We start from the raw sequence: 26,664 nt of genomic DNA on the forward strand, positions 1-26,664 counted from the left end.
TTGCATAAATAGCCTCTTTGTCGCATGCACCGTATCGGTCTTAATGATCCTACAAAGGTATGCCAGCATTCATCAGCAAATTGTCTTCGCTTCAAATTGGGCAGTTTCTCTAGACCAGTCAGTCTGGAGCGTCTAAACTGGCAGGACTGACTGGTTTACTCAAAGTGACCAAACCTCGAGCTCCTCAACTAAAGGACTTGCGGGTTTTGGCTGTATTTTCTCATTCAAATGTCTACGAGTTATTAAATGCAAACATAGTGGAGTGATAGAATACGATCAGGGCCACCCTCAGTTCACTGTGGGAAGTCCCCCCATCAGATCGTATGGGTTGCACCATCACCTAATCGAAAATGCCGGGAGTCCCTATCAAGTTTTTGGAAATGCTCAGTCGTGTGTAGTACCGGGGCTAGCATCTGTATTCCGACTTACATATCGATAACAAAAGACAATATCTTAGGCGTTCCAATCCCTAATTCTCATCATCGCTGAGTTCCACGTCCTCCCTTTTCGAGTCCATTCCAATCAGTGCCGGAAGTTCCCCGTTAGATTGTACTGGGTTTTACCATCATTAAAATACTTATCACTTTCTTCGAAATGCTGCTGCTCAGTCGAGTGGAGTACCAGGGCTACCGTAGGCATGTGATTGTTGGAGGAGCAAGGAGACCATTGGGAAGAAGTGCGGGGCGCTAATGTCGGTTTTGGGTTCTTTGAGCAATGTATGTCTCAACTCCGCCCTGAGAACTATTGGCAATAAAAATTCTGCAAAAGTACGCCAGTATTGCATGCAATCTGCCTGTTTCTGTCTTCATCCTGGTCGGTTCGGGAGTTACTTGGGAACTTCGTCTCACCTGTCATCTCTCTTATCTCTGTGTCCCCCCCACACACATCGAATCGATGCTGGATATCCATAATATGTGCAGCCACGTTTTTCTTGCCTGGTGCTCTGTTTTCTGCATCCTAATACGTGCTTCAATTGCCAATCCAGGTTGAGCGATCTTGTGCAATCAGCTCATCCGATCTTGGCGACCAAGCCTGCATTGCATCCTTTGGTGGGACCCATATCTGTGTCTGCTACTTGGTTTCTCCCATTCTTGAGTCTGACACTGTGGGCCCATGCTCTGTTGCGTGCATGCCAGTACCCCGCATTCTCAGTCGAATGAAATTCCATCTCCCTCCCCTTCCCTACCTCACCTGCTTGAGACGACCAAGGGAAATGAGAATGTCTGAAACCATCGGTCATTGTAAATGATTTTAGTTGACTGAGAATCACTGTAGCATACTGTCTGTAATACCGTTCAAAACGAGAATCGAAATGGATTGTGTCTATTTGTCATTTTGTGGTCGCACTTATCAGGTTCGCAACCAGCCGAAGGCAGTTCAACTAGTAGTGAAAAAGCCCCATGCAAACGTCCTGAGGTCCCCCTATAAAGTTTCCCTTTTTACATAGTTTTTTTTTTTTTTTTTTTTTTTTTTTTTTTTTTTGTATGACCTTATCAAATTCGTTTAATTTTTTTTTTTTTTTTTTATTGATAAATTTATTTTTTTATCATTATAACTTGTCGCTTACGAATGTCTTTATTTAAAAGGCCCACATAGTGGTGGTATTGGTACGACCAGCAACCTGTCACGCATCACGCGAAGGTCTTGGATTGAATTAAAAAGGCTCCCACGAGACAATGTAATTTGGCTCAATTCATTTGACCTCACCGTGGAGGAACGAGCCTTTCCTTGTTCAAACGCTACTTGCAGATGTCCACAGGATTGACTGTGCAAGACTCATGAAACTTTTTTCTCGGAGGAAATCTGTGACAGCCTCCAACTCGCCGACATTCGTTCAAACCACCGCAACTCACCTCTTCCCCCAACTTCGACTTCCAGGCCCTTCGAGCGGCCAGCTGAGGTCTCTACTCCTCTCTATGAGCGGTTTGCTAGATCAAAAACCTTTGACTCTCCAGGCCAATCTTCTAGCTCTTTGAATGCATTTGGTGGAAAGCCAAGACCTTCTGACGGCTCTAGATTCGATCCTCTATTAGATGCGCCTCCGACGTCCTATTTTTCCCGGAATCAGTCGTCAAATGGGTCGTCATCTACGCTGCAGAGTGTATCAGCTGAGAAGCCTCTTGTTGGTGCTCGGTCACCAGGATCAGCTCCCGTATCACACTTTCCCCAACCTTCAAAACCGGAGTCACACCGGAAATCCAGCGTTCCTGCCAAAGAGATCTCACGACCACTGGTGCTCAATGGCTCTAGGAATTCTCCGACTACCTCTCCCTCGAAATCCAAGACCACCCGAGGCCGATCTGGAACTGTAAACGAGAAAACTTCGTCCCCCATGCCCCCCGCCGCGTCGCCCCCCAACACCTCTCCTTTCTCATCACCTCAGCAAGACTCCCGCCTGAATCCTCCCTAGAGACTCCCTCCCCCTCAGCGATGAATGCAACCGCGCAGACTACGGATAGCCAATATACCGAGGTCCCACAAACACTCATCGAAAGCGACAGATCAAATGCAAAGCCGTCAGATCACAATCATCCTGTTATTGAGGAGCCACAAATTTCTCTGCCTCTCAGAGAATCTAATAAAGGCACTGAACTAGTTGCGTCTCCATCATCACCCACTCAGATCCCTTTGCCTCCGTTCGCGGAAATGAAGCCCAAGCCTCCAAATATTTCATCCGTCTCTCTATTTAGCACGCAGAAGCATTCTCCAGCCATAATGAAACCGCGCGTAGCAGCTGTGACTGTCACAGAACCTCCTTCAATATCTGCAATCAAATGTCAGTCTCCTGACACTCCGCTTCCGTCAGTACAACCACAACACTCGGGTCCGGCGAAGGCTCGTAGCACGCCTCCTGTTTCAGGTTCTCCCAAAATAACTAGGCGGTGCAGTCTTTCGCAAACTGCGGATTTCAAGTCCCCCCGCATGGGAGCTCAAGTCCCACCACCTCCGATTACATACGATCTAGTCAGTGCCTTCTTTACCATCTTCGTTGTTTCGATGCTAACCAGCCTATTGTCTTTAGTTTAGCACCCCAAAATTTCGTCTGCCTCCTCCCTCAGCGCCATCGACATTACCAGCCCCGAGTTATCAGCCTGTGTCACGCCCCTCAGCAGATACTCTTCAACGAGACAACTCTACTTCATCTCAGGCTACCACAAGCGCACAAAAAAGCACGTCAAGCTCACAAACATCCTTGAATAGTCAGGAGTCCCGAACAGTCCACCATCAGACTTTGGCCAAGAAAGTAGCTAGCTCAGCTCGCAATACCCCGTCTACACCTAGGAGGCGAAGTACTAACTCTAGTCCCAGGCTAAGTCTGATCACAATGCCAGAGATTAAAACAATTCCTGCTGCGCCATCGCTGAATACTGAACGTCTTTCGGATGTTATGCTCCAGGGTGGCTCGAATAAAGTTGACTTTAATGTATGCTCTTCCTTTACTTTGGGCCGGTGACTAAGGAATGTACAATGATTTCACAGGGCGTTCAACTCCCTTCGAGCACAATGTTCTCAATCGAACCACCCCCAAGCGCAGCCCCCGCAATAGAACCAACCGCCGATCGCCACCACCCAACTTCAGAACCAGAACCACCCACTCCTACCCGGAACCAATCCACCCAGCTTCCGTCCGCGGATAATCATCATCGTCGTCTTCGTCACTCGAAACGATTCCCATCAATCCCCAGTCATCATGACATCCCCGACATTGATGAATTATTGACCCCCAAACCCGTTTCCAAACATAAACATCGAAAACGGGGCAGGGAGAAAGAAAGGGAGATGGACCATCGAGTGTCACCCAATGACGTTACGCCTGGTGAATTGGAGGAAGAGCCACGCCAGAAGGAACGCAAGCGTCGTTCAAAGCATCATAAGAAGACGAAGGACAGAGACGTCCTCACGATGACAACAGGGTCAACTTCTGCCGCCGAGAGTTTATTTTCTGCCCTTGAACTAGAACCTCAGCCTAAATTCCGGCTAGATTTTGGACCCGATGTCGAGCCAGAACCGGAACCTGTACCAGAGCCAGAGCCAGAGCCACCGCGTTATCCACTGGAGGAACATTTATTGCTGCCTAATCTCTTGGCACCCCTTCTCCCTTATTTGAATTTCCGGACGTTTTATAATTTATGGACTGTTTCTCGCGCAGTGTACCGGGCCATTGAGGAGGTGGATGAACTGCGCGAGCTTGTGTTGTTGCGGTATTTATCATCAGTTGGGTATCGAACTTGGACGTTTGAGCGTCGGGAGCCTGTCATCATCAGTGTGGGGGTACGATCATCCTGTCTTCTCCCCCGGGTTATTCAAAGCTAATATATAACGTCATACGGGATCGTTAATGATGCTAGGATCTCAATGCGTATCTTCGCGGTGTTAACATCCCAGTTCATCAATTCCCTGTGATCGCCGATCGTTCTCTGTTGGATCAACACGATGGTTCACGAGCGTTGGAAGTGACCATACTGGCCCGATTGATGGCGGACTCGTGTCAAGCGTACACGAAATTGGTACTGCGCCTACGAGCGCAAGGCGAACTCGAACAGCTGATTTACGATCAAAGTCATCATGAACGAGCGCTTATGGGAGCCCTTGGACGTTCAGGATTTGAAAGCATGGACGCCATTCCTCCTCCAGTTCCTGCAAAGGCTTTTCCGCCTACCACACGTCCCCGAAAGCGTCGCTCCATTTCCAGCACGCGGTCAGTTCCGAGAAATCATCAGCGTCGACCGAGCACTGCCGGGTCTGTGGCAAATTCATTTGTTGACCCTTCAACGCAACAACAGCAGCAACCGTTTGATGCGCGATACCATCGTTTTCGATCCCCGTTACATCGACTTGGACATGCACCGTTACTGAGAGTCTTTGTACCTTCGCCTGAAGGGAATTGGTTATCAGATAACAATGTCATACGATGCGAGGAGGAACTTCGTAAGGCCGGGATCGTTCATTTGCTCAAGACCGGTGATGTTGTATGGGATGTAGCCGTCGGTGAAGAGGGAAATGTCGGTAAGTGGCGTTTCTTTTTCTCGCCTTGCTGGGAACTTATTATGTCTCACACCAGGACGCTTGATTTGGGATGGGGCGTACTTAATTGTGCGAATATTTCTTTCCTGCTTTTTTCCGTATCCTGACAGAAATTCATTCTTTTCAGGATCTTGATTATTCCTACTCTTTGACCGGGGAGTTGCCGCCATACGTCGACTCACTCTGTTTCCCTCCCTCGTATTGGCATAAGGTTCTTCGGATTGCAGGCAACCCGATCTGCTATCTCGACATTCGACCTTATTCGCAGGAGATAGCAATGAATATCGCTTTGATTCAAAGCCGTGTCCAAACAGAGACGTGAGTTGAACTTGAGCGTTAAATCTCTCCCAAAGCTTACGACCACAATTTTTTTCCCTTTTCCCCATTTCATTCACAGACCACAAGGTCATTTACATAATGTCGTTCGCTGGATTCACCGCTCGAGCTTCCAAATCCGCAGCGAAACACCACTTCTACCTATCCAACCAAATAGCACGTACCATGGTCGTACGCCTACGATCGATGCGGCTTGGGAAGGTACCGTCTTCATTGAAGCTGAAGGTACTAATGAAGGTCTCGAGGATCTCCAGGCGCGGTGTGGCAACACCGCACAACTCGTAGCGCCCAAACCTGGTGTGGTGGTTAAGAAGCTGCCCAGCGCAAAAGGCAAGACCATATTCCGCATGGTGCGCGGCAGCAGTCGCCCAGGGGAACTTTGGCTCCGCTGCGTGAGCGAGAAGGAGCGTGTGTTGTAAATTATTTCCGCTTTCCCGCTCTTTCCGATTGAATTCATATTTGTTGGGTTTGGACCTTGTCATTCATTCATTACCTTTCTGTTTGTCTGTGCTGCGATCTCATTCTGTTTGTAGTGCAGGGATGTTCTTGTGCTCTTCTGCGATATACAGTATCTCATGTGTGCAAGAACGAATAGTTTAGTGGATTTGGTCGCACCTTTTTTGACGGGATCTAATTTGCCGCCAAGACTTCTAATTTCTGTGGCCCTAGCTTGGCTTGATGAAATTATCAGTGAGCGTCTTCCTTCGATGCGGACGTGCTTGATACTGTACCTGAAATGCGGCTGGTCTTGATTATTAGAATGCCCGAAACCATGTCTTGGGTGCCAAGTGCCGAGAATCAATTTTATCAACACCGATGAGAGAAGCAGCTCTACGCCATGCTTCATTCTTAACTACCCTCGCTCCCTTCCAAACCGTCTACCTTTAACGCTCCCTCACCTCTTTGGTTTTTACTGTTGACGCGTTGATCTCGTCCAAGCACGAGCCAAGTATTCGAGCCAATCTACGCGCGCATCGGGATCGGTAATGAGAAATTTGAAATCGGCTGTTGTTTCGGTTAGCTATTTCTGATCCTTGGTGTCGTCGGGGAGTCTAATCAAGCTTCGTGTCTCCGTCATCATCCACATTAAGGCATGGAAATATCAGAGCACCACACTGTTTCTCTCTTGGGTTCACATCCCCTTCGTGATGGTGTCTCTACTCGCCTACTCGTTCGCAGTCGATCTCCTTATAACTAGCTGCTTCCCGTTTCCCTTCCCTTCCCCAGTAGCGTGTATGGTGTTCCTTTTCGCCATACTTCTCCTTCTCGATTACTTGTCGCTCGTGTTTCCCGCTTCACTTCCTCCTAGGCAGTTAGACAACCTCAAGTCGAGGGAGTCAGGCTTGTTGTGTATCATGTCCAAAGAGGCTGCTTCGTCTCTTACGCTTCCCAGACACAAGCGGAATTCAATCCACGCCATAGTGGTTTCTAGTACGCAGCTCCTCACGGCTCCGGCTCTCCCCCTCATCCAGCACGCCTCTCCAATTCCTATCCCTCTGGAAGCAAAGCGGGACGACGAAGAATTACAAGATGCGGAGCGCTTGCGGCTTGCAGGGCTTCTTGCACCAGCCGCGCAGAACGACCAAGCCTCTACTAATCGAGGGGGCTTTTTAATTGAAGAACGACGCCGTTTCGTTGATCCAGTAATGCGTGTCTTGGGAAAGCCTTGCATGTTTTGCCTGAGGCACATGTAAGTCGTGAGGGATCAATGCAGTTAATTTGCTGAATACTTGCCGTCACAGGGTAGTCATGTTCACTCCGGCCTTTATTCTCATCCCTGCTCGCGAGCCGGCGCTCCCTGCCAGGGAGATAGGTTTGATCATTGGATGGTTTGTCGCGTCTCAGATCTTCGCGGTCTTCCTTTATCGTGGGCTTGATCTAGTATATGACGTGCTCCGCGCGTTGTGCCACGAGCGATCCCGTACTGAGGACATCGAGATGCAGTCAAGCGACGTAACCCGACAAGGATCTCTCAATGTTACTCGTGTTAATACCTCCGAACAGATTGAAACCCCTTCTCCTGCAGTGAATGTTGCCTTGCGCTTGGGCACTAGGCGTGGTTCGCTGAACACCGTTATGGTTTCTGAGCCACTTCCGTCTGATCCCTCAGTCGCGTTAAGGACAAACTCGCCCATCCCCCCACGCATTTCTTCAACTCCTACCAAACTCTCCGCGCCACCTCAAGTTAATGACTTAGGCACACTTTCACCACTTGCCAAAAGTCTCGTTCAATACTTCAACGTTGCTATTTATGCAAGCATCGCCTTGATATCCCTTCCTATATTCTTCGCTGTAAAGAGCCATGCTTCACCGCTTGTAGCACTCCCTCTCTTTCTTTCACTCAATATCTTGTTCTACTTGATCGCCGTCATTATGGTTCCCGCTCATATCAAGAAATATGGTGCTCACCCAATATTGGTTTGCAGCATCTTGACGCTATTCACTCTGTGGGCTCTTGGCGCTATCCGAGGCTGGTCTCTCCGACGAAGTATGTACTCGAAGTATGATCTTTTTGCTCCAGCACTGAAAAAGGTCCACAGCGCTGCGTGACTACTCGTCTGGTTCGAACTACCTAACCGTCTGGCATCCAGGATTCTCGGGGCCACTCCCTGGGGCAGGTGATATCCTGAAGTCGACGCTTGATGTCGGCATCATCGCACTTGCTATTCCCATGTATCGTTATCGACACGAACTGAAGCGCTACGTAAGTCCTTGCCCATCTGACTCGCCACTCCTAGCACAGATGATCCGCTCACAATGTTTCTGAAAGTTTGTTCGGATGATACTCGTCATTCTCCCGTGCAACGCCCTCGCTTTTTTCTTCTTCCCAGTCATTGCAGGCAAGATCGGCATCCCAAGCCCCCAAGCACTCACATTCGCTGCCCGGTTCATGTCAACACCCCTTGCGATTGAGCTGGTCGAAGCCTTGAAAGGCGATGAATCCGTGTGCGTTATCCTAGTGGTGGTTACGGGTATTGTAGCGGTCGTTACGAAAGACGTATTGCTCTACAAGATCCTCCGAGTAAACCAAGGTTGGTTTCCCACGCTTTCGCCCCAATATGACCATTGTTCCCACTATATTGTTAACCTAGATGACTTTCTGTGTGTTGGATTAGCGATGGGCACGACTTCCGGGGCTATCGGCGCTTCCTCCCTCATTCAAGAGCCCCAAACTATGGCCATTGCGTCGCTAAGTTTTGTTCTGTATGGCTCAGTATTGCTCATAGCTGCCGCTGTCCCCGCAGTCATTAATTTTGTACGATCGCGTGTGGAAAACGGATAAAACCACGGATCGAAGGGTTGCATTTTTGATGTTGACATCGACGACTAAGGCCCTGAACGAATAGAATTCTCATTCAAGTCATTGTAGCTTATATATGACAACGCCTTGATTCTGTAGCTGTGAATACACAAGATAGAAAAAATTAACCATAATTGTAATCCCGCAATTAGAACGCGTGTCTGATTCTTTCTTTGTATCGAATATCTGCGTTTCACAGTTCGATGCACAAGTAGGGATTTGGCCCTGGTTACCATTGTTTCTCTTTGCTGGTCGAGGTGATGTCGCATGGCTGGGAACAATCCCACTCCTCTGCCACATTAAAGCAACAAGTACAGATGCATTGTCATCTCAATTTGGTGCATGACAGAGCTCAGCCTTGTGATCGGGCAATGGGTCACCTGCTGCAATCCTCTTGCTGTCCATTTGTGCGAAGAGGACTAGTAAGTTTCGTCTGCACAGTGTATCTCCCACATACGACATATTTTGTGCAACATTCCTTGCTACAATACGATCCCTGCACCATGGGCTACGGCTCGTTCCTTCGTAGGTTCCCTCGCAGCTCTGTGGCCTAGCAAGGTCAGATACGCCGTGTAGCACCACTACCGTGAACCGATGCAGCATATTTTCCATCTGCTCCTTCATTTGGGACCTCTGACACGCCGAATAATTGAGCATTGCAATCGATCGTCGGTGGGGACGTGGAAGTCCACTAGAGTATGGGATCGGCTATGCAGCTGTTTTTATTGGCTGCACCGAGATTCACAAGACCGCCAATACATAAGAAGCATAAGCTTCTGAGGCTGACTAAGGACAGCAGTCGAAGCAACGACGAAGGCAAACCGTCAACCTAATCACTATGGACATGTAGTGAATACCAGAACGCACCTCCTGTATTCGGCTAATCATCTCTACGATAGGGACCGCACGGACACGGGCGCAGATAGACAATCAATGGACGCGGACTCGGGCGAGGGTGTAGTTTGTTCTGGAACATCTTGTATTTATAGGTGCCCGGTGATATTGTGGGCAGCCATAGCAGGGAGTCCCAGCGATGCCGAACTCCAAAATGCCTAAGGTTTGCGCAGGTGAAAATGGTTTCCCATCTCATGGCATTTGGTGGTAGGGAACAGCTTGTAATGGTCGGTATGGTAGTTGACAGGATTCTTCAAGTGGAGCATACGAGAAAGAGAGAAGACACACCCCGAGATACCGCTGGAAGGCGGAACCCATCCCATTTTCGAAATCGACACCCAAAAACGTTCAACCCAACACGACAACTCAAAAGTGGAGCAGCATTCGGGCAACGCCTTACTGTATCAGAGAGATTTTATTTTCTCACCTTATTTATCTCGACCCCTGCCCTTGGCGCTCTCACGAGCAGCCTACAGTCTGCAGGTTAAATATCCAGAATAAACAACAACAACAACAACAGGATTTTGCAAGGCTGAAGGGATGCTTTTTGCTCCAGGCAGTACGTACGTACGTACTCTCCCGAAAAATGTCAGTTGAAGGTGTCAGCTGACACAGTCGAGCCCTTGAGTGTAGTTTTTCTCGAGCTTGTAACCTTCTCGAGCATCGGGTAGGCATATGATGCCCGATAAGAATGCCTGACTTGCTTCCAGCTTCCGTCCAGGCAACCGTTTCGCCCGGCCCGTAGCTAATGTGCCCACCCCACGAGACACGCCCAGCCCTGTGCGCATGCGTTGGCATCGCTCACGCTTTTCCCATAAAAGTCGGAGCCACATGCAACAATGCAAGAGCGTCTGTGTGTCATGAGGCTTAGATTCCCCCCTTCTCCGCAAACCTGAATAATCACAGTCTGTTCAACTTTTGCTGCCGTTCGAAGTCCTACCCTCGGAAACATTGCTGTCTGCGTACAGTCTCATTTCCGGTTTGTCCCACACACGGGCTCTTTACTGCGGGAGTCGTCACTTAACTGGAAGGGCACCTCTTAGGGGAATGATCCTCTACATCGATTCTGCAGATGGGATTCCGCAGGTACAGAGGCTGGAATACTGCCTACCATTGAATCTTTCTCCACTACCTTTCTTATTTCCTCATCATTCTGAACCTTAAAGTCTGGAACTTTTGATTCAAAACCCGAAATTTACGTATCTGGGATGCCAACAGCGCAAAACGAAGCTCTAACCTTCGAACTCTCATGATTGATGATCCTCCGTTTCCAGAAGACGACGGTTCACACTATTTTCCTAATCTCTCTTTCTGGCGCATCTTGGTTCCATTGAAATGCCAGCTTCCCGTTCATTTCGCAATATTCCCTCTCCGGGCCCGCAGGAGACTTGACACAAATGGCGGACTGGCATTCTTTCCAACTTCTCGGCACTTGACCACTTGCCGTCACGAATAGTTTATTGCTCGGATCTGCTTCGTGCGAAAAAACGCTGGCGCCGCGGTGCACTGAGCTTGTCAAGTCTATTTTCGAACGTGCGACAAGTGCCCTACCCCATTTGATGGCGCAGCCCCGCTGGAAATTGAGTAGTTCATCTCCTGTATTGTGACCTCGGCTGCGGTAATAATGTAATGGCTCGGACTGCGTAATGCAGGAAGCTGGCTCTGGTGACAGTCAGCCTGGTGAACTTCCCATATAGTACCACCCTTTTCCAGAGAGAACTCGCGAACGCGTGCGCTAGCGGAGTCCCGTGCTCAGTAAGGAGCGCACGATTTCGATGGCGCTTCCCATGTCTCCTTGAAGCATCTGATTCAGGCGTCGCCACCGCGCGATCGCGTCATCCCGAAAAATAGTTGAAACCTAGTACCACTCCCATAAGCTCATTCTCTCCCCTCATTGCGAATCGTGTACGTTCGGAGTTGGCAAGTTGCAGCATAGTCCCTCACTACGCAAAATTGGACAGTGCGAGAAGCTCTCTCCAGGATACACGTTCCTTGATCATCTGTTACAGCTGTCTATGACGCTGGGTTATTTATTTCACATTTCCAACATGTGGTCGTTGATGATCTCCACAACTCAGCGGTCATGGCCAGTGTCTGCAGATTGCATCCGTGACCGTGCAATCCAGGCCATGGCGTTCTCTCACGAGTAGACTCAAAATCCTGGTGCATTTCTGTATACGTTACTGGCTGGGCCTTCTGGAGAAGCTCTTTAACCTTGGAGGTTTTTAATTTTCCCGCGCCCATGCCTCCATGTGTGGAGCACCGTTCCGTCGCCACGATCGCACCTACGACCGAACTTTGTACCTTGGTAGTACTAGTTGCGTCATGATCCTGGGAAATCTTGCTTTTGTCCAGCTGCGTGGAACGTTCGGTCCATCTCGGTCGTCTCTGACTTCTGTATAAATCTCAAGAAGCTGTCGAACCACATACCCACCATTGAGGTAAAAACTGTATTTTCCCATAGCAGAAGAGCCGATTTATTGGGAGTACCACTGGCATGGTTCCATTAATTACACTGGATTCTTCTCAGAAGTCTTCATGAGGGGTACGCGAGCATGAAGTATATCCGGCTGGCAGACAATCACGCGCTTTACATGCTCAAAAACGGCTCCTGTGACTGAGCCTTGCCTCACATCGGCCTGTTACGGCTTCCATCATCATGCCTCCATTGGCTCTCCTATGTTTCGGATACTGCCAAATGAGGTGGGGACTCTAGCCGATAGACGTTTTGCATCTACTGCTATTCAGTGTTCAATTGCACCGCGCACCTGAATAGGCTTGTGCCGCTTCCTTAATCACCAGCACCTGACGATAAGGTACCTAAACATGGGAAAATTTCCATCACCTACTGCGTTGGGCTGTGTCTAGTGCCTCTACCGGAGGATCGTTCACGCGCATGAACTGAACAAGATCCCCTTCACGCGTTAATACAACTTTAAGGGTTGTAGCAATATTCCTATTGATATCTCTTGGTACTGGTCTCAGTTCGCGACGAGCATCCGATAAATACCAGAAGGATTGTCCCTGGAGTTCGATACAAAAACGGCACTCGGGAATTTGACACCAAACTGCATGTCAAAAATGATCTGATAATTTACGCCGTATAGTGCTGTGACGTGCATTTTATCTTATCTTCTGCATAACCATGTTCGTGGTTGTCCCTTTGTCCCCTGTCCAAATTGATGGATAGCTTCTGGATAATCGCTCGCCCTGTATCCCGCACCATAGACATGACCGAGAGATGCCCTTGGTGTGGCCCTGCACTCGGCCCTAGGGGGTTGATTGTCGCGCGAACCTCATTGGATTTTATCCAAATATCTCACGACGACAGATTCAGTGCACGAAATATTGTGGAAGATCATAGGCAGCACTTGCTCCTAGTTCAGGAAAACAAATCTTGGCCTATCTAATCCGGCTTCCTTGACTTCCTTATGTGCTCAATCCTCCATTAACTCCGTTCGGCCAGGTTGAAACCTCCGGCTGCCCGGTTCCAAAGGCTACTTCTCACCAGGGTGACTGCACATTGGCTAGGCCTGTGCTACGACGTCGAGGCTAGTCCATTTGCAGAGTTTGTCGTTCCCATCAAACCCATTCATTATTGCAGGAATTCATGCTGGCTTCTCGGATTCGCTCCACATAATCGCATATGCGGAACGTGTTCAGAGGTTTCCAAACAGAAAATCCATACAGGATGCTGCTTTTGCATCATTTCCTTTCATTGCTTAAGAAACCCGAGACGCAGCTGCCGTCTGAGGTGTGAATGAGTCGCCCGAGTCCCTGCAACCCCTTTCCGGACGAAATTGGCTCATACGTCTAGATCTGTCGCACCTACTGCCGAGCCCCCGCTGCTTCTGGTGCCCTGCTGTGCATTTGTTTCCTTGGAGCAGGAAGGAGAGCATGCTAGCACTCCTCACCACGTTCTGCTTCGCCAGTCGTTCTGCACCTTTCAGCCTAGTATCACGCTACAATTTCTTTTTTTCTTTTTTTTTTTTGGTGGAACCCGCCCTCACGCTTAGTCGCGTGTGTTCATGGGTGGGTTAGGGTCGGGGGCGACGGTGGCCTCCGGGCGGTCAATTTAAGTGTTGGGTAGGGACTGCACCAGCGAGGAAATGCGTTTACGCACGGCACGTGTGGGACTCGTCCGATATGGGGGATCGGGAATACCCACTACAATCCCCGGTGCTTTTCAGCCAGTTCCCCGGGAGGGCATTCTCGCCCTCCACTATACCGCTCCAAGTGTGCAGTACGATTCTCTCTGGGATAGCCCTTTTTCTGGCCTCTCTACTCGAGGGGGGGTGTGGTTTTCGTCGTATCGGCGTTTACACCTTAGGTTCCAGATGATGCGCGCTCTTTCTACTACAATAAGCATTGAGTATAGCCTGGTGGCTCCTCTGCCGAGGGTGAGTCGAAGCCAATAGAGACAGCGAACCGAATATATGTAGCTGTAGTCAGGCATGATGACTCACGAAAGCCGTAATGTGGTATGATATTTCTGTGCCACTTATGTTCGATTTTAGATGGTTGTCGAGCACAATCCAAAACCGCCGCGATTCGCCGCGATCCTTCCGTCCGGCGTTAACTTCCTAAACACAAACTTGACAAAAGACCACTTTTGCCGTTAGCTATGACCTAGAATTGCTTATATGATTCTCGACTCGTTTATCGAATTTCATTTTCTCGTTAAATTCTCTCATTGGTTGGTATTTTATGGCGATCAGAGCAAAGTCTGGGCCCCTGTTAAATTTGCCTTCCTGATCTTATCAATGAAACCTTTGTTCCGTCGACTCACCCTGTTGTACGTCTTTGTGAATCAACACTTTCTGTGATCTCGACCCTCTCCTGACTTTGGGCCAACTATGTGTTGCCAGTCTTCCACGAAGCGCGCGAAAATTTCTTGTCTTGAAGTGATATAATAATACCTAACTAAAGGCACGTGATGCTACAATTATGACTTGTAAGTACATGTGACAAGTCATATCGCGCCGATTTCCTCTTTCCACGTCGTCAAACTGTCAAACATTTGATTTGACTATTCAACGTTGATTTTCCATTCTCACTGGGGAGTGCTCCTAAGCCCACGCTTCTGGCCAACTTCTGCCATATCCACAGGTATGGTTCACTTTCAACCCAGGCATCGCAAAGATGGCATGGGAGGTGGCATTACGTCATGTAGCCAGATTCGTTCGCTCAATTTCCTGATAACGGCCAAACATGATAAATAACTGTGTGCTCGGGGACCTTCGCCACAGATCCCTACATCAGGGGAATGTCTCTGGTCATGAGGCCCGTATTTATTCTACATCAATATGCGAAAATCGATCTTGTTCAGACAAATACCACCTTATTCATCCTTACCAGTATTGGTCCAGTACTCATGCAGACCAGACCACTTGGACTGCCGTTATCTTTGGGTCAACGTGATTTTGTCAAGCATCATGCACCTTACCAGACGTCACCTTGTCAACCTTTTTGATTTGGCATTGATGGGGAGGTCCAGAAACCCAACCTGATCTCTTACATCATTATGACGCTGATTTGCACACCATATGCTTGCATTATCCAATCACCACTTGACCTCCCGTCAGTACCTTCATCCGTTCGTCTGTGCAGTTGAAATTGCAGTTTGCGTCCCTGTGTGCTTTACGCATTATTTCTTCGCTACTGTAACTGTGACTCTTGTCAGGCTTGATCCTTCTTTGTCTGATCCTAAGGCAACTTTTCGCTCGTGGGCACCTTTCCTGTTTCCCCCCGCATTTGCAACACTTCAGCAAATCACCCACCCGCACTCTTCCATGGTACCACCTTAGAATACGTGCAACATTCGATGTGGAAGACCCCGTTACTGTTTTCCAAACCGAAAATAATTGGAAAACACCGGTAATGGAGTACAGCCGGCAAATCGTCCCCATTTCCTCACGTCTCGGTTTCTCGCACGATCGTTTTTGCCGCTGCTTCGCCAACATCCCAATCGGTGACACTCAGTGATCTTGTAGGGCGAAGGTGCCTACGGAAACTTCCGATGTTTTGAGCTGACCGCGCGTCAAAATCCCGCATCATACGTATAATACCACCTTGAAATTCGTCTCGCTGCCTAACATATGCACATATCCGTTGTGTTTCTGGAACACTCTGTCCTGAACACGGAGCCGTTCGGCATAGGGCAGGCCGAATCTTACAAGTTTCCGAACCATTCGTTCATAGAGAGTATCGCTCTCTTTCCGCACCTCGTCCTTATTTTAGGACCAAAAGCACCTCACAGGGTTGACCCATGGTTTCTCAGCTGCTTCAGATTCCAACACTACCCAATTTTGAAGCAGAAGTGTTTGCTCCGGACACTTTCTGCTGTACTTATTCTCTGCATTCAAGCGATGTGCATGGCAATTTTCTTGCTGAAACTCCTCGCTGAGCTTGTCAAAACATCGGGGATGGTGTATGTTCCGCGAACTGCTTACGGCGCTCCTATGGCTTGAATAGGTATTAGGTTGGTCAATTGCATTCCGTAAGTGCAAAATCATTACTGTAACGTCACAACTTCATGACTGGTGCCATTCGATTTCTTCGATGTCCCGTTGGCTGCCTTGCGTCTTGACATGGAGACCTTCTCTCCGACCTTTTTCTGCACAAATAGGTCTCTCAAGCCACAATAACGTAATAAACGGTTGGTCAACTCCAATCCACCATTCTGCACAGATTTAGAGGCCAATCATTACGTTCGCTCTGACAATAATGTTTGCTTCATTCCCGCATTTCGACTGCACCACACGTTTAGCCAATATGCGGCTATTAGTTTGTGCCGAGTTCCCCCCTCGACCAACCGGTTCTGTCCCGCAAGACTTCGTGTATCCTGAATTAAGGAACGCATCGAACGTTCTGGACACAACGATTCCCTTCCAAGGCATTGCCTCAAAGGGATGTGAGAATACTCTGCGAAGCCTGCTAAGGCTGCTGTGCCCACTGTGTGTTCATGCTCCCGCCTTCGTCCCTCGTCTTGGATCCTGCTGTGAAAGATGATGCTACACCATCTGACTCGCTGGCAACTAGAGTGAAACCCACAATTAAACTGCTGCTGCTGCTGTGAGCAATGATCTCGTATCATTGGCTCCGATACCGATTCTGATATGGTGCGCTTCATCCCTCAAACGCAACTTCATTACGTGTACGTTATTACACTGATGAGCCTCGATATTGACATGGGCTCGCCCTGCTGATCATGGAATTCACACAATGATACAGCCGTACCTGAGTGTCTACATAGTCGTCGCGCGCAAAATTTGCCAACCACACTATTGCGGATCACTTCACTGTTAGTACCATATTTGTCTATGGTATCCCTGGCGGGCCCACAAGATGGACTAGACCTTCTGAAAAAGCAATGGGGTTGCCTAACCTTAATTAGCTTGTACTCATTCGTATCCTAAAGAGGTGTCCCCTATTTGAATGCCGTTTGGGGCAATAGCAAAAGTCTCCATGTGTACGTGTTAGATTATGTTGAAAGAAGAGCAGGAAGCTATTAGGTCTATGATTCGGCCGTGATTGGGAAGTGGCACGAAAATTAAAAGAGAATTGCCTCTTGCATGTTCGGGTTTGGCGGAATCTGGACTCGTGCTGTCGTCGTTACGATTTGGGGTTATGATTAGATTTCAGATAACGTGATTGCATTGTGTTCGTTCCCCACCAATGCGTGAACACTCAGGCAGATGAACTGCAAGTTTCAGGCTAGGCGAAGTAGAGCTAGCCATGACGTTGAGCCGGAGGTTGAAAGACACAGGATATTTGTATGGCAGCTAGCAGAGCTAGTGGCGTGCCTAGGTGGTGGGGTGCTGATAGCGTCTCCAACTTCATTCATGTTCTAGTTTCTTAAAGTGGCGCTTGTCATGGTGGTATACGCGTGTAAACACGATCAGTTCAAAGATCCACTGGTGCGCGAGAAGAAACCGGCAAACGAGTCAGGTGTATTAAACCTAGGTCGGCCCATATTACATCGCTGGGCTAGCTTAGCAAGGCGGTGCAGTGGAGCTGTAGCTGGCTTCCTCAGTTCCTGGTTACTGTACTCTTGGTTAGTCCCCTGATAAATTGAGGATGTCAGCGCCCCCAGGTGCTGAAACAGAACAGCCTGCCGTTCGATGTGAACGCAAAATTGGGTTCGTACTCTTCCAATAGCGTAGCACAGATAGGACCTATGCACTCTACCTTGAGGCCGGGCACTGATGTCCCGCCTACCAGGCGCTGGGTTGGGGACAGTGTATTCGCAGCCAGAGGCAAGCAAGTGGATCCGAAACTAGACGTAGTACGAATGATTGGTGACGAATGTACGTTAACTTATCATCATCGTCGACCATGTTGATTAATCGTGCCACGGACGCACAGACGCATATGCTGTGCAGACCCGTGTACCGACACATTTCACAGAATGTTTCCAGGCACCGCATGTGGTGGCATGCGTGGGGCCTGGCACGTTCGATGAGAAGCTTTCAATAGAATTTTCACAGCCAGGTCCAACCGTTCGAAACAGAATGCCCGTCGCCGTTTGTTGACCGAACATTCGCCAAGACCGATCCAATGGGCTAGTAAGTAGCACGGACATATACATGGGAGTACCAGCTCCCATGACGATGGAACGGGGGAAAAAAAAAAAAGGAAAAGGCGGTCCATATGTATATGATGCGCCAAGTCCCAGAACCGCTATTGCAACTCTACGAACGACGGATGGGACTATATAGAATGATTTCCATTTCATATGTGAATCCCGAATCACTCCCCTCCGTGTACGATGGGAGGGTATGTGCTACGGCCCTCCGACCCCATTCCCTCCGCCTCCGCCTCCGCCTCCGCCTCCGTCTGCAAGGGGTGATTTATACATGACAACTTGGCCATGTCAGAATACTTATTCCCCGTTGGGTCGCTAGGATCTCCGCCCCCTTCCACACACCCATCCTTTATCCTCGACTATTACAATATTATAGCCGGTAGTAAAACAAGTCGATGGCGAAGGGGATCTCCGCGTTGCATTCTAACCATACTGAGGTAGCTCAGTACGTTATACACTAGCTGTAGTTATATTCGTAGTTATGGTCTATAATTTGAGATTCGAGTTTAGCGAGGGCGAGCGAGAAACAAAACAGGAAAACAAATTGTATGATAACCCCTAACTAGTATCATGCCGTTTCGCACACAAGGACAAGCCCCTGCGCCCGGGATGATTTTCGATAGGGTGATAAGAGTCGAGGGAGCTTCCCGAGCGAGCCGGCCTGAGAAGGAGGGGAAACCTGGATTTTTTTCCCTGACGCGCTACATCATGTGCATGCATATATTGGACATGCTTGGTTAATTAACATTCTACTGGTGTCGATATGCGTGCAACCCATGTCGTCGACATGATAACGGCAGAGGGCCGCTAAGAGTGAAACGAGATCCAAGTCATGCGTCATCGTACGAATTCGGGGTGTTTGTGTTATCACTAACCGGCGCGGCCGCCAAGTAACGCCATATGCCCCGTCACAAATATTTGTCATACACCATCCATGCGTGCTCCTTGCACACAGAGCAGAACGTTCCCGGGGGGGAGGGGGCTAGACCACTCCAAGTTTAATGATGTTCGTCATGCAGTGCTCGCTATCAGTGGGGACGAGAACGAGAGAGGGAGATCACCCCCCCTCACCATCCCCAACCGACCAAGATCTCATTAGATAGATCTAAACTATCCAAGTAAGGTAACTGTACGCTCCAAGGGCTAGGACTGGGTGGGGGTGGGCAAAGTCGTTAGGCAGGGTGGATCGAAATGCTAAGATAGAGGTGGGGTGATCTGTCAACCAAGCAGCGTGTCGAATGCATGATTGGCCTGGGTACTCCGGATCGGATCAAGAGCTGATAGGAACGAACGCGTTCAGATCCGTGCAAACGCGTCGTCGGGGCCATGCATGCAATGCGGGCATGCATGTGTAGGGCACCGCGGGCCCATGCAAGCCGCACCACCGCCGTATATACTTGCATACTTGCGTGTCAAGTCATGATCATGATCATGACATATACTGTGCACAGGAAGCCAGGCGATCACTTTGCATGGAGCGCGCGGTTGCATCTTAGTCCATCCTGTCCTCGAATTACACAAAGCAAGGGAAAACGACGAATGGACCCTATAAAACATCGGTAGCAATCCTTCTTTCCGCCTTTCCAATTGGTTCGCGTCTCTTCCTTTCCTGCTCTTGTTCGTCCTTTCTTTAACTCACTCAAAGGCGACAGACAGTCTTGGGAAGAGAGAAAAAAAATCATTTTATTTCACCAACTGTAATCAGCCTCGCTTTTCACATAACAAAACTGCCAAACGACACCAATTGTGCATCTTCAACAAATTCCCCAAAAACATCAGACGAGACAGAGAGCAAACAAAGCACCAAAAAAAAAAGCACAAGCAAAGCAAAGCAAAAGCAGAACTAACTATATACCACAACAAAGCAGCAGCAGCAAAAAAAAAAACCAAAAGAAAAAAAGATGTCAAGGTATACTACTGTAGTTGCAAGACAGAACGTCAACAACACCAAGGGGAAGAAAAAGAACAAAAGATTAAACGAAAAATTCTTGTTTTAAGTTTGATAATTTGGACTTTGGTTTGGGTTTAAAGAGATGATGATTCTACTTAGTAGCCCATGCATGCATCAAAGCAATGACACGGCCAAAAAAAAAAAATTGGTGATGGTGGTTGTTCTTGATGAGTGCGTGCGTAGTTACGAGTATGTGCAACGTGTTGGTATGGGATTTGGGTTTCGATTGGTTCGAAAAGTTGAGTTCGGCGATGTTAAAAGAGACGGAAGAATCTCCACGACCCAGCCGTGATGAATGATTACTTGTCGAACCAAATTGGTCGCGAACGCGAACGAGCGAAAAGTGAAAAACACACACGAAGTCGATTTCATTCGAGCTTGTCTGTCGAGTAAGAAGAGCAAGACTCGAGAGAGGTGCCGGAAGGAAAGGCGGGAAGAAAGAAAAACGCAGATCTATAGTGACAACGAAGAAAGAACAGAGGAAAGTTCTTGTCTGTCGAGTAAAGGAGACAAGAGCAAGACTCGAGAGGTGCTGGGAGGAAAGATGGAAGAAAGGGGGAACGCAAGTCTATGGTGACAACGAAAAAAAAGGGAACATTGTAACAAGAGGAAAGTGTGCTAAATTAGAGATTAATGATTGACGGCAGGAACAGAGGGAGAAAACCCCACCCAGGGTTATCCTTTTTTGTTGTTGTTGTTGTGAATTGGTCGGTCGGGCCGACGATGACGACGACGACGACGACAAGTGGAAAGCAAGAACGAAGCGCCCAAAACGAAGATGGATACAAAGTGGGCAAAGTCGAAAGAGACGCAAGTTTCGGGCCTCTGTTGAATGGAGCGAGGATAAGGAGCATGTCCCAGAATCAGACAGATCGAAAGCAAGACGGTGAAAGAGCAAAGCCGGCGAAAAGTTGACGAAGGCCGTCCACGAAAATCCCCAATTCCCTCTAGTCCCAATTGGCCACGAGTCCCAGTCCCAGTCCCAGTGGTTTGACCGCAGGCTCAGCGGGACCCCCCATTACCCAATCCTAATCCCGATCACCGCCCGGCAACTTCAAACTGCTGAAAGGGAGACACAGAGAGAACAAGCAGTCACAGCACAAAAAACCCCTTATCAACACTCATCAGACCAACTTGACGCGCGGGCAGGACCAACACATCGCACATGATTTGATAGGGCAAGAGGAAAAAAATAGCGGCCTGGCGGTATTGTGCACCCATATGAAATGATCAATGATAAGGGTTTGACACGAGAGGTGTCTGGATATGTGTGTGTGTGTGGGGGGTCATATTGTATGGAGGAAGGGAAAGAAGTGGGGAATAAGGAGTTAAGGGGCTAGTTAGAATTGGGACAATTCCTTCATGCCTTCACTCGCGCTAGCATGAAGAACCATGCTCCTTCACCGCCTCTTTCCCTTCCGACTGGAAACGGATGCCCGGGGATCGGGAACCGAAGGGGATAAACGCAGTCTGATTGACTGAAGGCATGGGAGCAAGGGAACGGTGAGGAGCAGCGGGAGCCCGTGTTGCGCAAGTGTGTACAGAGAAATGATTATAGGGGGTATGGGGAAAAGGTTATGTGACTTGTTGTAAAAGATGGGCTAGTATGGCCAAAGAAGTAAGGTATGTTGATCGAAATGGAATTGAGGTTGGGAAGGTCGCCCGTTTGATTTGATGGATGCTGTGCCTGTAGAGTGTTGAGTGTTGCGCGTTGCTTGTTGCTGATGATGATGATGATGGGTAGGCGAGAGATGGAGGCGAGGAAGGAAGAAATCAGGAAGTAGGCGAAGAGACGAGGAGGAATAGATTGATTGGAGGGAATGATGGAACAGACATCGACGACGGCGATCCATCCATATTCACGTTAGCCTTTTTCCCTTTACCGTCTGCTGTTGAGTAGAATGAAGGAAATCAGTATCAGCAAGATTTGATACGGGACATGGAGAAACAAGAAATGAGACGGGGAAGGGATGATAGGTTGGGTGGGGCAAGCGGAAGGAACTGCCCTGCCGCGTCCCGTCAGATGACAACACGGAACCGGGAGGCGCGAAAGAAGCGGGGGGGATGGATGGATACCAGACCAAAGCGAAGAACTAAGAGGTAAGGATAAGAGAGACTGACCTCCTCATCATAAGATAGGTATCAGAAGTAGGTATTTGAGCAGAGTTGGAGGCGTATGGAGGAGAATAGGAAGCGGGTAATCCTTGCGACAAAGCAGCGCTTGCTATCGCTTTTCGTAACTGTTGGAAATTAAGGAAGAAAGTGAATGGTGCGAGCGTTAGTAAGAGTACGTCGAGTCATGGTATAACCGAGTCAACAAGGCCTCGGCACAGGAGGTCGTATGAAAGGACAGAGAGATGAGAGGTGAAGTTGTGAGGATGGAAGAGCACGGCCTTTGGCACAACGAGCGTTGCCCGCGAGAAGAAAAGGAAGGTGGAATAACTAATCACCTTTTCTTCAGACTCTGCACTCCTGCCTTTCGCTTGATGATGGATAGGCACATTCTGTATCGAGGTAGCTTGTGGCAAGTGGGATAGAGAATGAGCAAGCGATGGAAAGGGGACGATGTGAGCAGCAGAGGGAGCCGAAGCGTTGGAGTATTGCTGTGACATTGTCGATGTAGGTAGTGATGATGGTGGTAGCAGTAGTAGTTGTAAGTAGCAGAGAGATGAGTAAAACGTCGAGGACGAGGAGGAAGGAGAGAGTGAAGTATGGAGTGGTTATATATGTGGTTTACTTATTATATATTCATGTTGACAGCGAGTTGAAGCACCGTTGGCGAGAAAACAGACAGAGTTGCAATTCAATCACAAAACTCAATTCGCTCTCTCTCCCTCAATCCCGATTCAATTCCAATACATTCCCTACATTCAAATCTATCTAATTTAATACCATTACAATATGATACAATACATTTATATTTATATTTATATTTATATATGTAATCCCCATCTAAGGCAATTCCCATTCATTTCATCTTCCATTCACAATTTCAATACCAAATTCACCCGTTTCAGTCGCTCTTTTTTAAAAATATTATTATTTTATTGTAACCGAATCCAATAGATAAATGGACATAAAATAAATGGTGATGGGAAATAAAAAATAAATGACTTGATTCTGGACCTCCGTTTTCATGAATGTCTTTTTGATCCCGCGAAATAAATGTAGAGAAAATGGAATGTCTAAATTAGGTCCAGAACGCCCCCTTCAGAAAAAAAAGAGCTAAAAACAAAGAGAGTGAACAAAAATGTACTGAGGCTAGATGAGATGAGATGAAGGGGACGTTCGAAAGAAAACGAAGCAAGGAATGAGGTTTTGGGTGTGATATTAGTAGAAACGGGCTGAGTTGGCAATTCTCAAGAAAAAGGAAAAGAAAAGAAAAGCTAGCTGAAGCATGGACCACAAACCCCCAACCCGGCCGGTGTATTAAGCCACAGCATCTTTCCTACCAATCCTCCCATCTTCCCTCATCTTCTCATCAATAACAGTAATGTCTCATTCAACCCCAACCCTCCCAATATCTACTCTCATGCGCAGAAGACACGAACTCTTGCAAAGTTTGGTAGTTCTAGACGTGTATCTAATCTACATCTAATATCTACATCTTATCCGCGGATCCAATCATCCCTCTCCTCCACCCCCATACCCAACAACTCTCCCTTCTTCAGCTCTCTCCCACCCATGTCTCACCAGAAAGAAAAAGAAAAAAAGAAAACAGAACCCTACAACATGTTGAACACCCAAAATATTTTGCACCAAAAAATGTGTCCGAACCCCGTCCCCACTCCAAATAGTTACAATGTTCGGCCAGCTGCATGCCAGCGTCAGAATAACCAAAGTACCATGATTATTCTTCCTGCCATTCGCCATGCACGCCCCCACCCTATAACCCACACTCATGTACAATTCAGTGATGCCATGGAGTCCGAGTCGGCCAACCTAGTCTATCGGCGTCGAGACCTCCGCCGCCCTGCCCCAATCCCAACCCCCCGATCCAGTGCTCGCAAAACGTAAACCGAAAATAAGAGCCTGTAATCGGATCCGGGAACCTATCTTTTCAGCCGCTCCGGCAGGTACACTGTACCCTCATTCACACGCACGGACACATACGCCCCTATCTCAAGTGTGTTGCTGACACATGAATATTGTATGACGCCCCCTTCCTTCGTCCGTCATCCCATCCCGTCCCGTAGACACCCGTAGGTCGCGATAAGAGTGGGGGGAGGAGGTCGTCGGTATCGCTTTGTAGCCTTGTAGTATCGATCATCCGCGCAATTATATCAATCAATCGCGCCTTTAGACCAACATTCCAAATTCGATCGAAGAAGAGAGACATCTACTAGTAGTGATTCTCTTTCGCTTGTGGTTGACAATTTTTTGCATGCATCCTACAATGAATGTTGATCCACGAACGTCGATGAACTACTTTCTCTGAACTATCATATGCTCTTTCATGTCATTGCTTCTCCCCCAAGGGTATGCATGCGTATGGGATGGTCCTTCTTCGCCGTGGTTCCTCACTGCTCCTATGGCAGCTCGCTCCTTCCCTCCAGACGTACCTCGTTATTACGTCCTACCTCGGCTTGATCGCTGCCCGATTGGACTGATGGCACTAGCTGGTGATACTACACGAGATTGTAGGTGTGGGCCTGTCAGCATGTTTTTGATACGATTCGATTCGATTCGATCTTCCACCGAAGAATATATTCACAGATTTCGAGCCATTGCAACACAAATAGCTCAACCGCGCGCAGGTACGTGAGGTGCATGAAAGTAATATTACAGATCTCATCAGGTTATTCCAGCAAATGAACGATACGGTCCCCCCCCTCCCACCCCTCCTCTGTGATCGCCGCCTATCTGATGAGCTTCTCGACTTCGCCTTCGTCCAATTATCTATTCAATCAAACAATTGCTCCCGTTCAACGTCCTCAATCTCATCTCTGCTCCCCCTGCAATGATTGTCAGAAGCCCATATTGCATTCTAGATCAGGTCGATTACAAGATTCGCCCTCCCCCCTCCCTTCCACCTTCCTACCGAGCGAACGTGCGTGTATGGTTTGCTAACTTTTGCACACGCCTGTCAAAGTTCGTGATCGGTCTGGGAGGGGTCACACGCGCCGAGCCCGAGCCAGAGTTTGCATGAAACCCCTGCGCGATAGACCAAATCATTCTCACTTTTTTTTTAAAAAAAATAATAAAATTTCACATCCAATCTTTCCCTGTGAAACGTTCCATCCCACGGTCTCGACATTTTGGACTGGTACTAGTGCAATTACCCGGTTTATCAGATTAGGAGAGAGAGGGTTTACGAGCCGCATTACCAATTTAGGGAAGGATCTCTGTTTTGCGGAGTACGCGGGACGGTTGGGGCGGACGGAATTTTGGCTTGATAGATGGGTTGAGGCGGACAGATTGGGTTCATTTCAAATTCTGGTTTTGTACAAGGGTGTAGAGGGCGAGGGTGAGAGGCCAGAGGCCAGAGGTGAGAGGAGGAGGGGTGTGTGTGATTTCGAGGAGGATGGACGTGAAAACGACACGCGTATGAGTTGTGTGATAATGCGTGTATAGATATGGACGTCACAGAATATTGGGAGGAAGCGCGTTGCGTTGCACAGTGCTTGAACTGGCTAGCTCAAATGCAGAGCGTACATCACAAACAATAGGTACACGCCATCGTGTGATACGGGTTCACGGTAGTTGATGCAGGGCTGGCTTTCATGGCAATGGTATGACAGTATGGAACATGCCCATGCGTGCAACACAAGGGCAATGTGCTTCAACCTGTGTGATAGCAACCTTACTTACCTGCCAAGCTGTCAACGCGACTCGGAACAACACGATGAAAGCGCGTTCAGTTGATGACCCAGCAACAAAAAGTAAAAGCAAATTGGCTAGCGCGTTAACAGGGCAGCTTTCTGACTCGCATCACTTCCTGTTCGTCCGCTTGTTGTTGTTGTCAAGTGTTGGCATTGGCGCCAGAAACGCACGTGTAAACTTGCCACTAGCATGGCTGTGCTCTCGAAGCAACACGAGGCCTAGTTCAACTAGCAAGCTACTACTGAGCTAGTCGGCCAATCGGCCTCGTACCGTGATATCTGATCAGAATCTTGACCCCGCTACATCAGTGCCTATCATGCCAACTCAACGCAGACCGGCTTTCATATTGTGCAGTCCTTTTATTGCTTTGATCCACCGGTGATCCCTGCCGACGCGAGTCACCCAACGTACGTCAGTTAAGTAACGATCTTGACCCTACCTATCTAGCTTATGTAGCTCTGGACTGATATTCCACGCATAGATCAAGATATGACAATGTTCCAGAGTGGTTTTTAATTTTACCTCTTTCTGATTCTTTGCTTGATCGATAAAGACTGCTCAAAGATAACGAAAAGAATTCAAATCTCTCTCCACTCCATCCCCTAAATAACGATTCCAAATTCATCCAAACACATGTACATATGCACATACATGGATAGAATGCTGTACCGAGCTGGGGGCCGCCCGATTAGACGGCCCTGGGTATTGGTACTTGGACCATCAAGTCAGCTCTCCCTGCTCACACGA

The 26,664-nt window shown here is 48.4% G+C and overlaps 7 protein-coding genes across 7 annotated transcripts; 5 read left to right on the forward strand and 2 right to left on the reverse strand.

Moving 5' to 3' along the window:
- Positions 1 to 501: 501 nt before the first annotated feature.
- EI90DRAFT_3074370 (uncharacterized protein) lies at positions 502 to 795 on the reverse strand. Its single transcript, XM_039061501.1, has one exon. It carries the CDS (start codon positions 782 to 784, stop codon positions 605 to 607), a length of 180 nt encoding a protein of 59 aa, XP_038911900.1. The 5' UTR covers positions 785 to 795; the 3' UTR covers positions 502 to 604.
- A 2,431-nt stretch (positions 796 to 3,226) lies between these two features.
- On the forward strand, positions 3,227 to 4,394 carry EI90DRAFT_2220634 (uncharacterized protein). The gene has a single exon (XM_039052715.1). It carries the CDS (start codon positions 3,427 to 3,429, stop codon positions 4,312 to 4,314), a length of 888 nt encoding a protein of 295 aa, XP_038911901.1. The 5' UTR covers positions 3,227 to 3,426; the 3' UTR covers positions 4,315 to 4,394.
- A 219-nt stretch (positions 4,395 to 4,613) lies between these two features.
- EI90DRAFT_2933604 (uncharacterized protein) lies at positions 4,614 to 5,780 on the forward strand (the record flags this gene model as incomplete). Its single annotated transcript, XM_039055097.1, has 4 exons — positions 4,614 to 5,007; positions 5,063 to 5,094; positions 5,153 to 5,343; positions 5,423 to 5,780. 4 exons carry the CDS (start codon positions 4,614 to 4,616, stop codon positions 5,778 to 5,780), a joined length of 975 nt encoding a protein of 324 aa, XP_038911902.1.
- Positions 5,781 to 6,029: 249 nt separating this feature from the next.
- Positions 6,030 to 8,818, forward strand: EI90DRAFT_2220620 (LrgB-like family-domain-containing protein). Its single transcript, XM_039052714.1, has 7 exons — positions 6,030 to 6,051; positions 6,121 to 6,377; positions 6,453 to 7,051; positions 7,104 to 7,849; positions 7,902 to 8,065; positions 8,132 to 8,393; positions 8,454 to 8,818. Exons 2-7 carry the CDS (start codon positions 6,348 to 6,350, stop codon positions 8,642 to 8,644), a joined length of 1,992 nt encoding a protein of 663 aa, XP_038911903.1. The 5' UTR covers positions 6,030 to 6,051; positions 6,121 to 6,347; the 3' UTR covers positions 8,645 to 8,818.
- Positions 8,819 to 15,469: 6,651 nt separating this feature from the next.
- On the reverse strand, positions 15,470 to 16,455 carry EI90DRAFT_3019367 (uncharacterized protein; the record flags this gene model as incomplete). Its single annotated transcript, XM_039057350.1, has 5 exons — positions 15,470 to 15,647; positions 15,809 to 15,963; positions 16,009 to 16,021; positions 16,075 to 16,238; positions 16,267 to 16,455. 5 exons carry the CDS (start codon positions 16,453 to 16,455, stop codon positions 15,470 to 15,472), a joined length of 699 nt encoding a protein of 232 aa, XP_038911904.1.
- Positions 16,456 to 17,430: 975 nt separating this feature from the next.
- On the forward strand, positions 17,431 to 18,090 carry EI90DRAFT_3019368 (uncharacterized protein; the record flags this gene model as incomplete). The annotated part of the gene is made up of 4 exons (XM_039057351.1): positions 17,431 to 17,475; positions 17,550 to 17,612; positions 17,652 to 17,865; positions 17,924 to 18,090. The coding sequence occupies 4 exons, from the start codon at positions 17,431 to 17,433 to the stop codon at positions 18,088 to 18,090; spliced, it is 489 nt and encodes a 162-aa protein (XP_038911905.1).
- A 5,731-nt stretch (positions 18,091 to 23,821) lies between these two features.
- EI90DRAFT_3074399 (uncharacterized protein) lies at positions 23,822 to 24,500 on the forward strand. Its single transcript, XM_039061502.1, has one exon. It carries the CDS (start codon positions 23,827 to 23,829, stop codon positions 24,109 to 24,111), a length of 285 nt encoding a protein of 94 aa, XP_038911906.1. The 5' UTR covers positions 23,822 to 23,826; the 3' UTR covers positions 24,112 to 24,500.
- The last annotated feature ends 2,164 nt before the right edge of the window (positions 24,501 to 26,664 follow it).

The sequence above is a fragment of the Cantharellus anzutake genome (assembly GCF_015039405.1).
Source record: "Cantharellus anzutake strain C23 chromosome Unknown EI90scaffold_57, whole genome shotgun sequence".
Classification (NCBI taxonomy): Eukaryota; Fungi; Basidiomycota; class Agaricomycetes; order Cantharellales; family Hydnaceae; genus Cantharellus; species Cantharellus anzutake.

Excerpts from the sequence above, each read along its gene's own strand:
- EI90DRAFT_3074370 (XM_039061501.1), bottom strand. The coding sequence starts at position 784 with ATGCAATACTGGCGTACTTTTGCAGAATTTTTATTGCCAATAGTTCTC.
- EI90DRAFT_2220634 (XM_039052715.1), top strand. The coding sequence starts at position 3,427 with ATGCTCTTCCTTTACTTTGGGCCGGTGACTAAGGAATGTACAATGATT.
- EI90DRAFT_2220620 (XM_039052714.1), top strand. The coding sequence starts at position 6,348 with ATGAGAAATTTGAAATCGGCTGTTGTTTCG. Across the intron at positions 6,378-6,452 it reads TGAAATCGGCTGTTGTTTCG|GCATGGAAATATCAGAGCAC; the intron begins GTTAGCTATTTC and ends ATCCACATTAAG. Across the intron at positions 8,066-8,131 it reads GACACGAACTGAAGCGCTAC|TTTGTTCGGATGATACTCGT; the intron begins GTAAGTCCTTGC and ends TGTTTCTGAAAG.
- EI90DRAFT_3074399 (XM_039061502.1), top strand. The coding sequence starts at position 23,827 with ATGTTGAACACCCAAAATATTTTGCACCAAAAAATGTGTCCGAACCCC.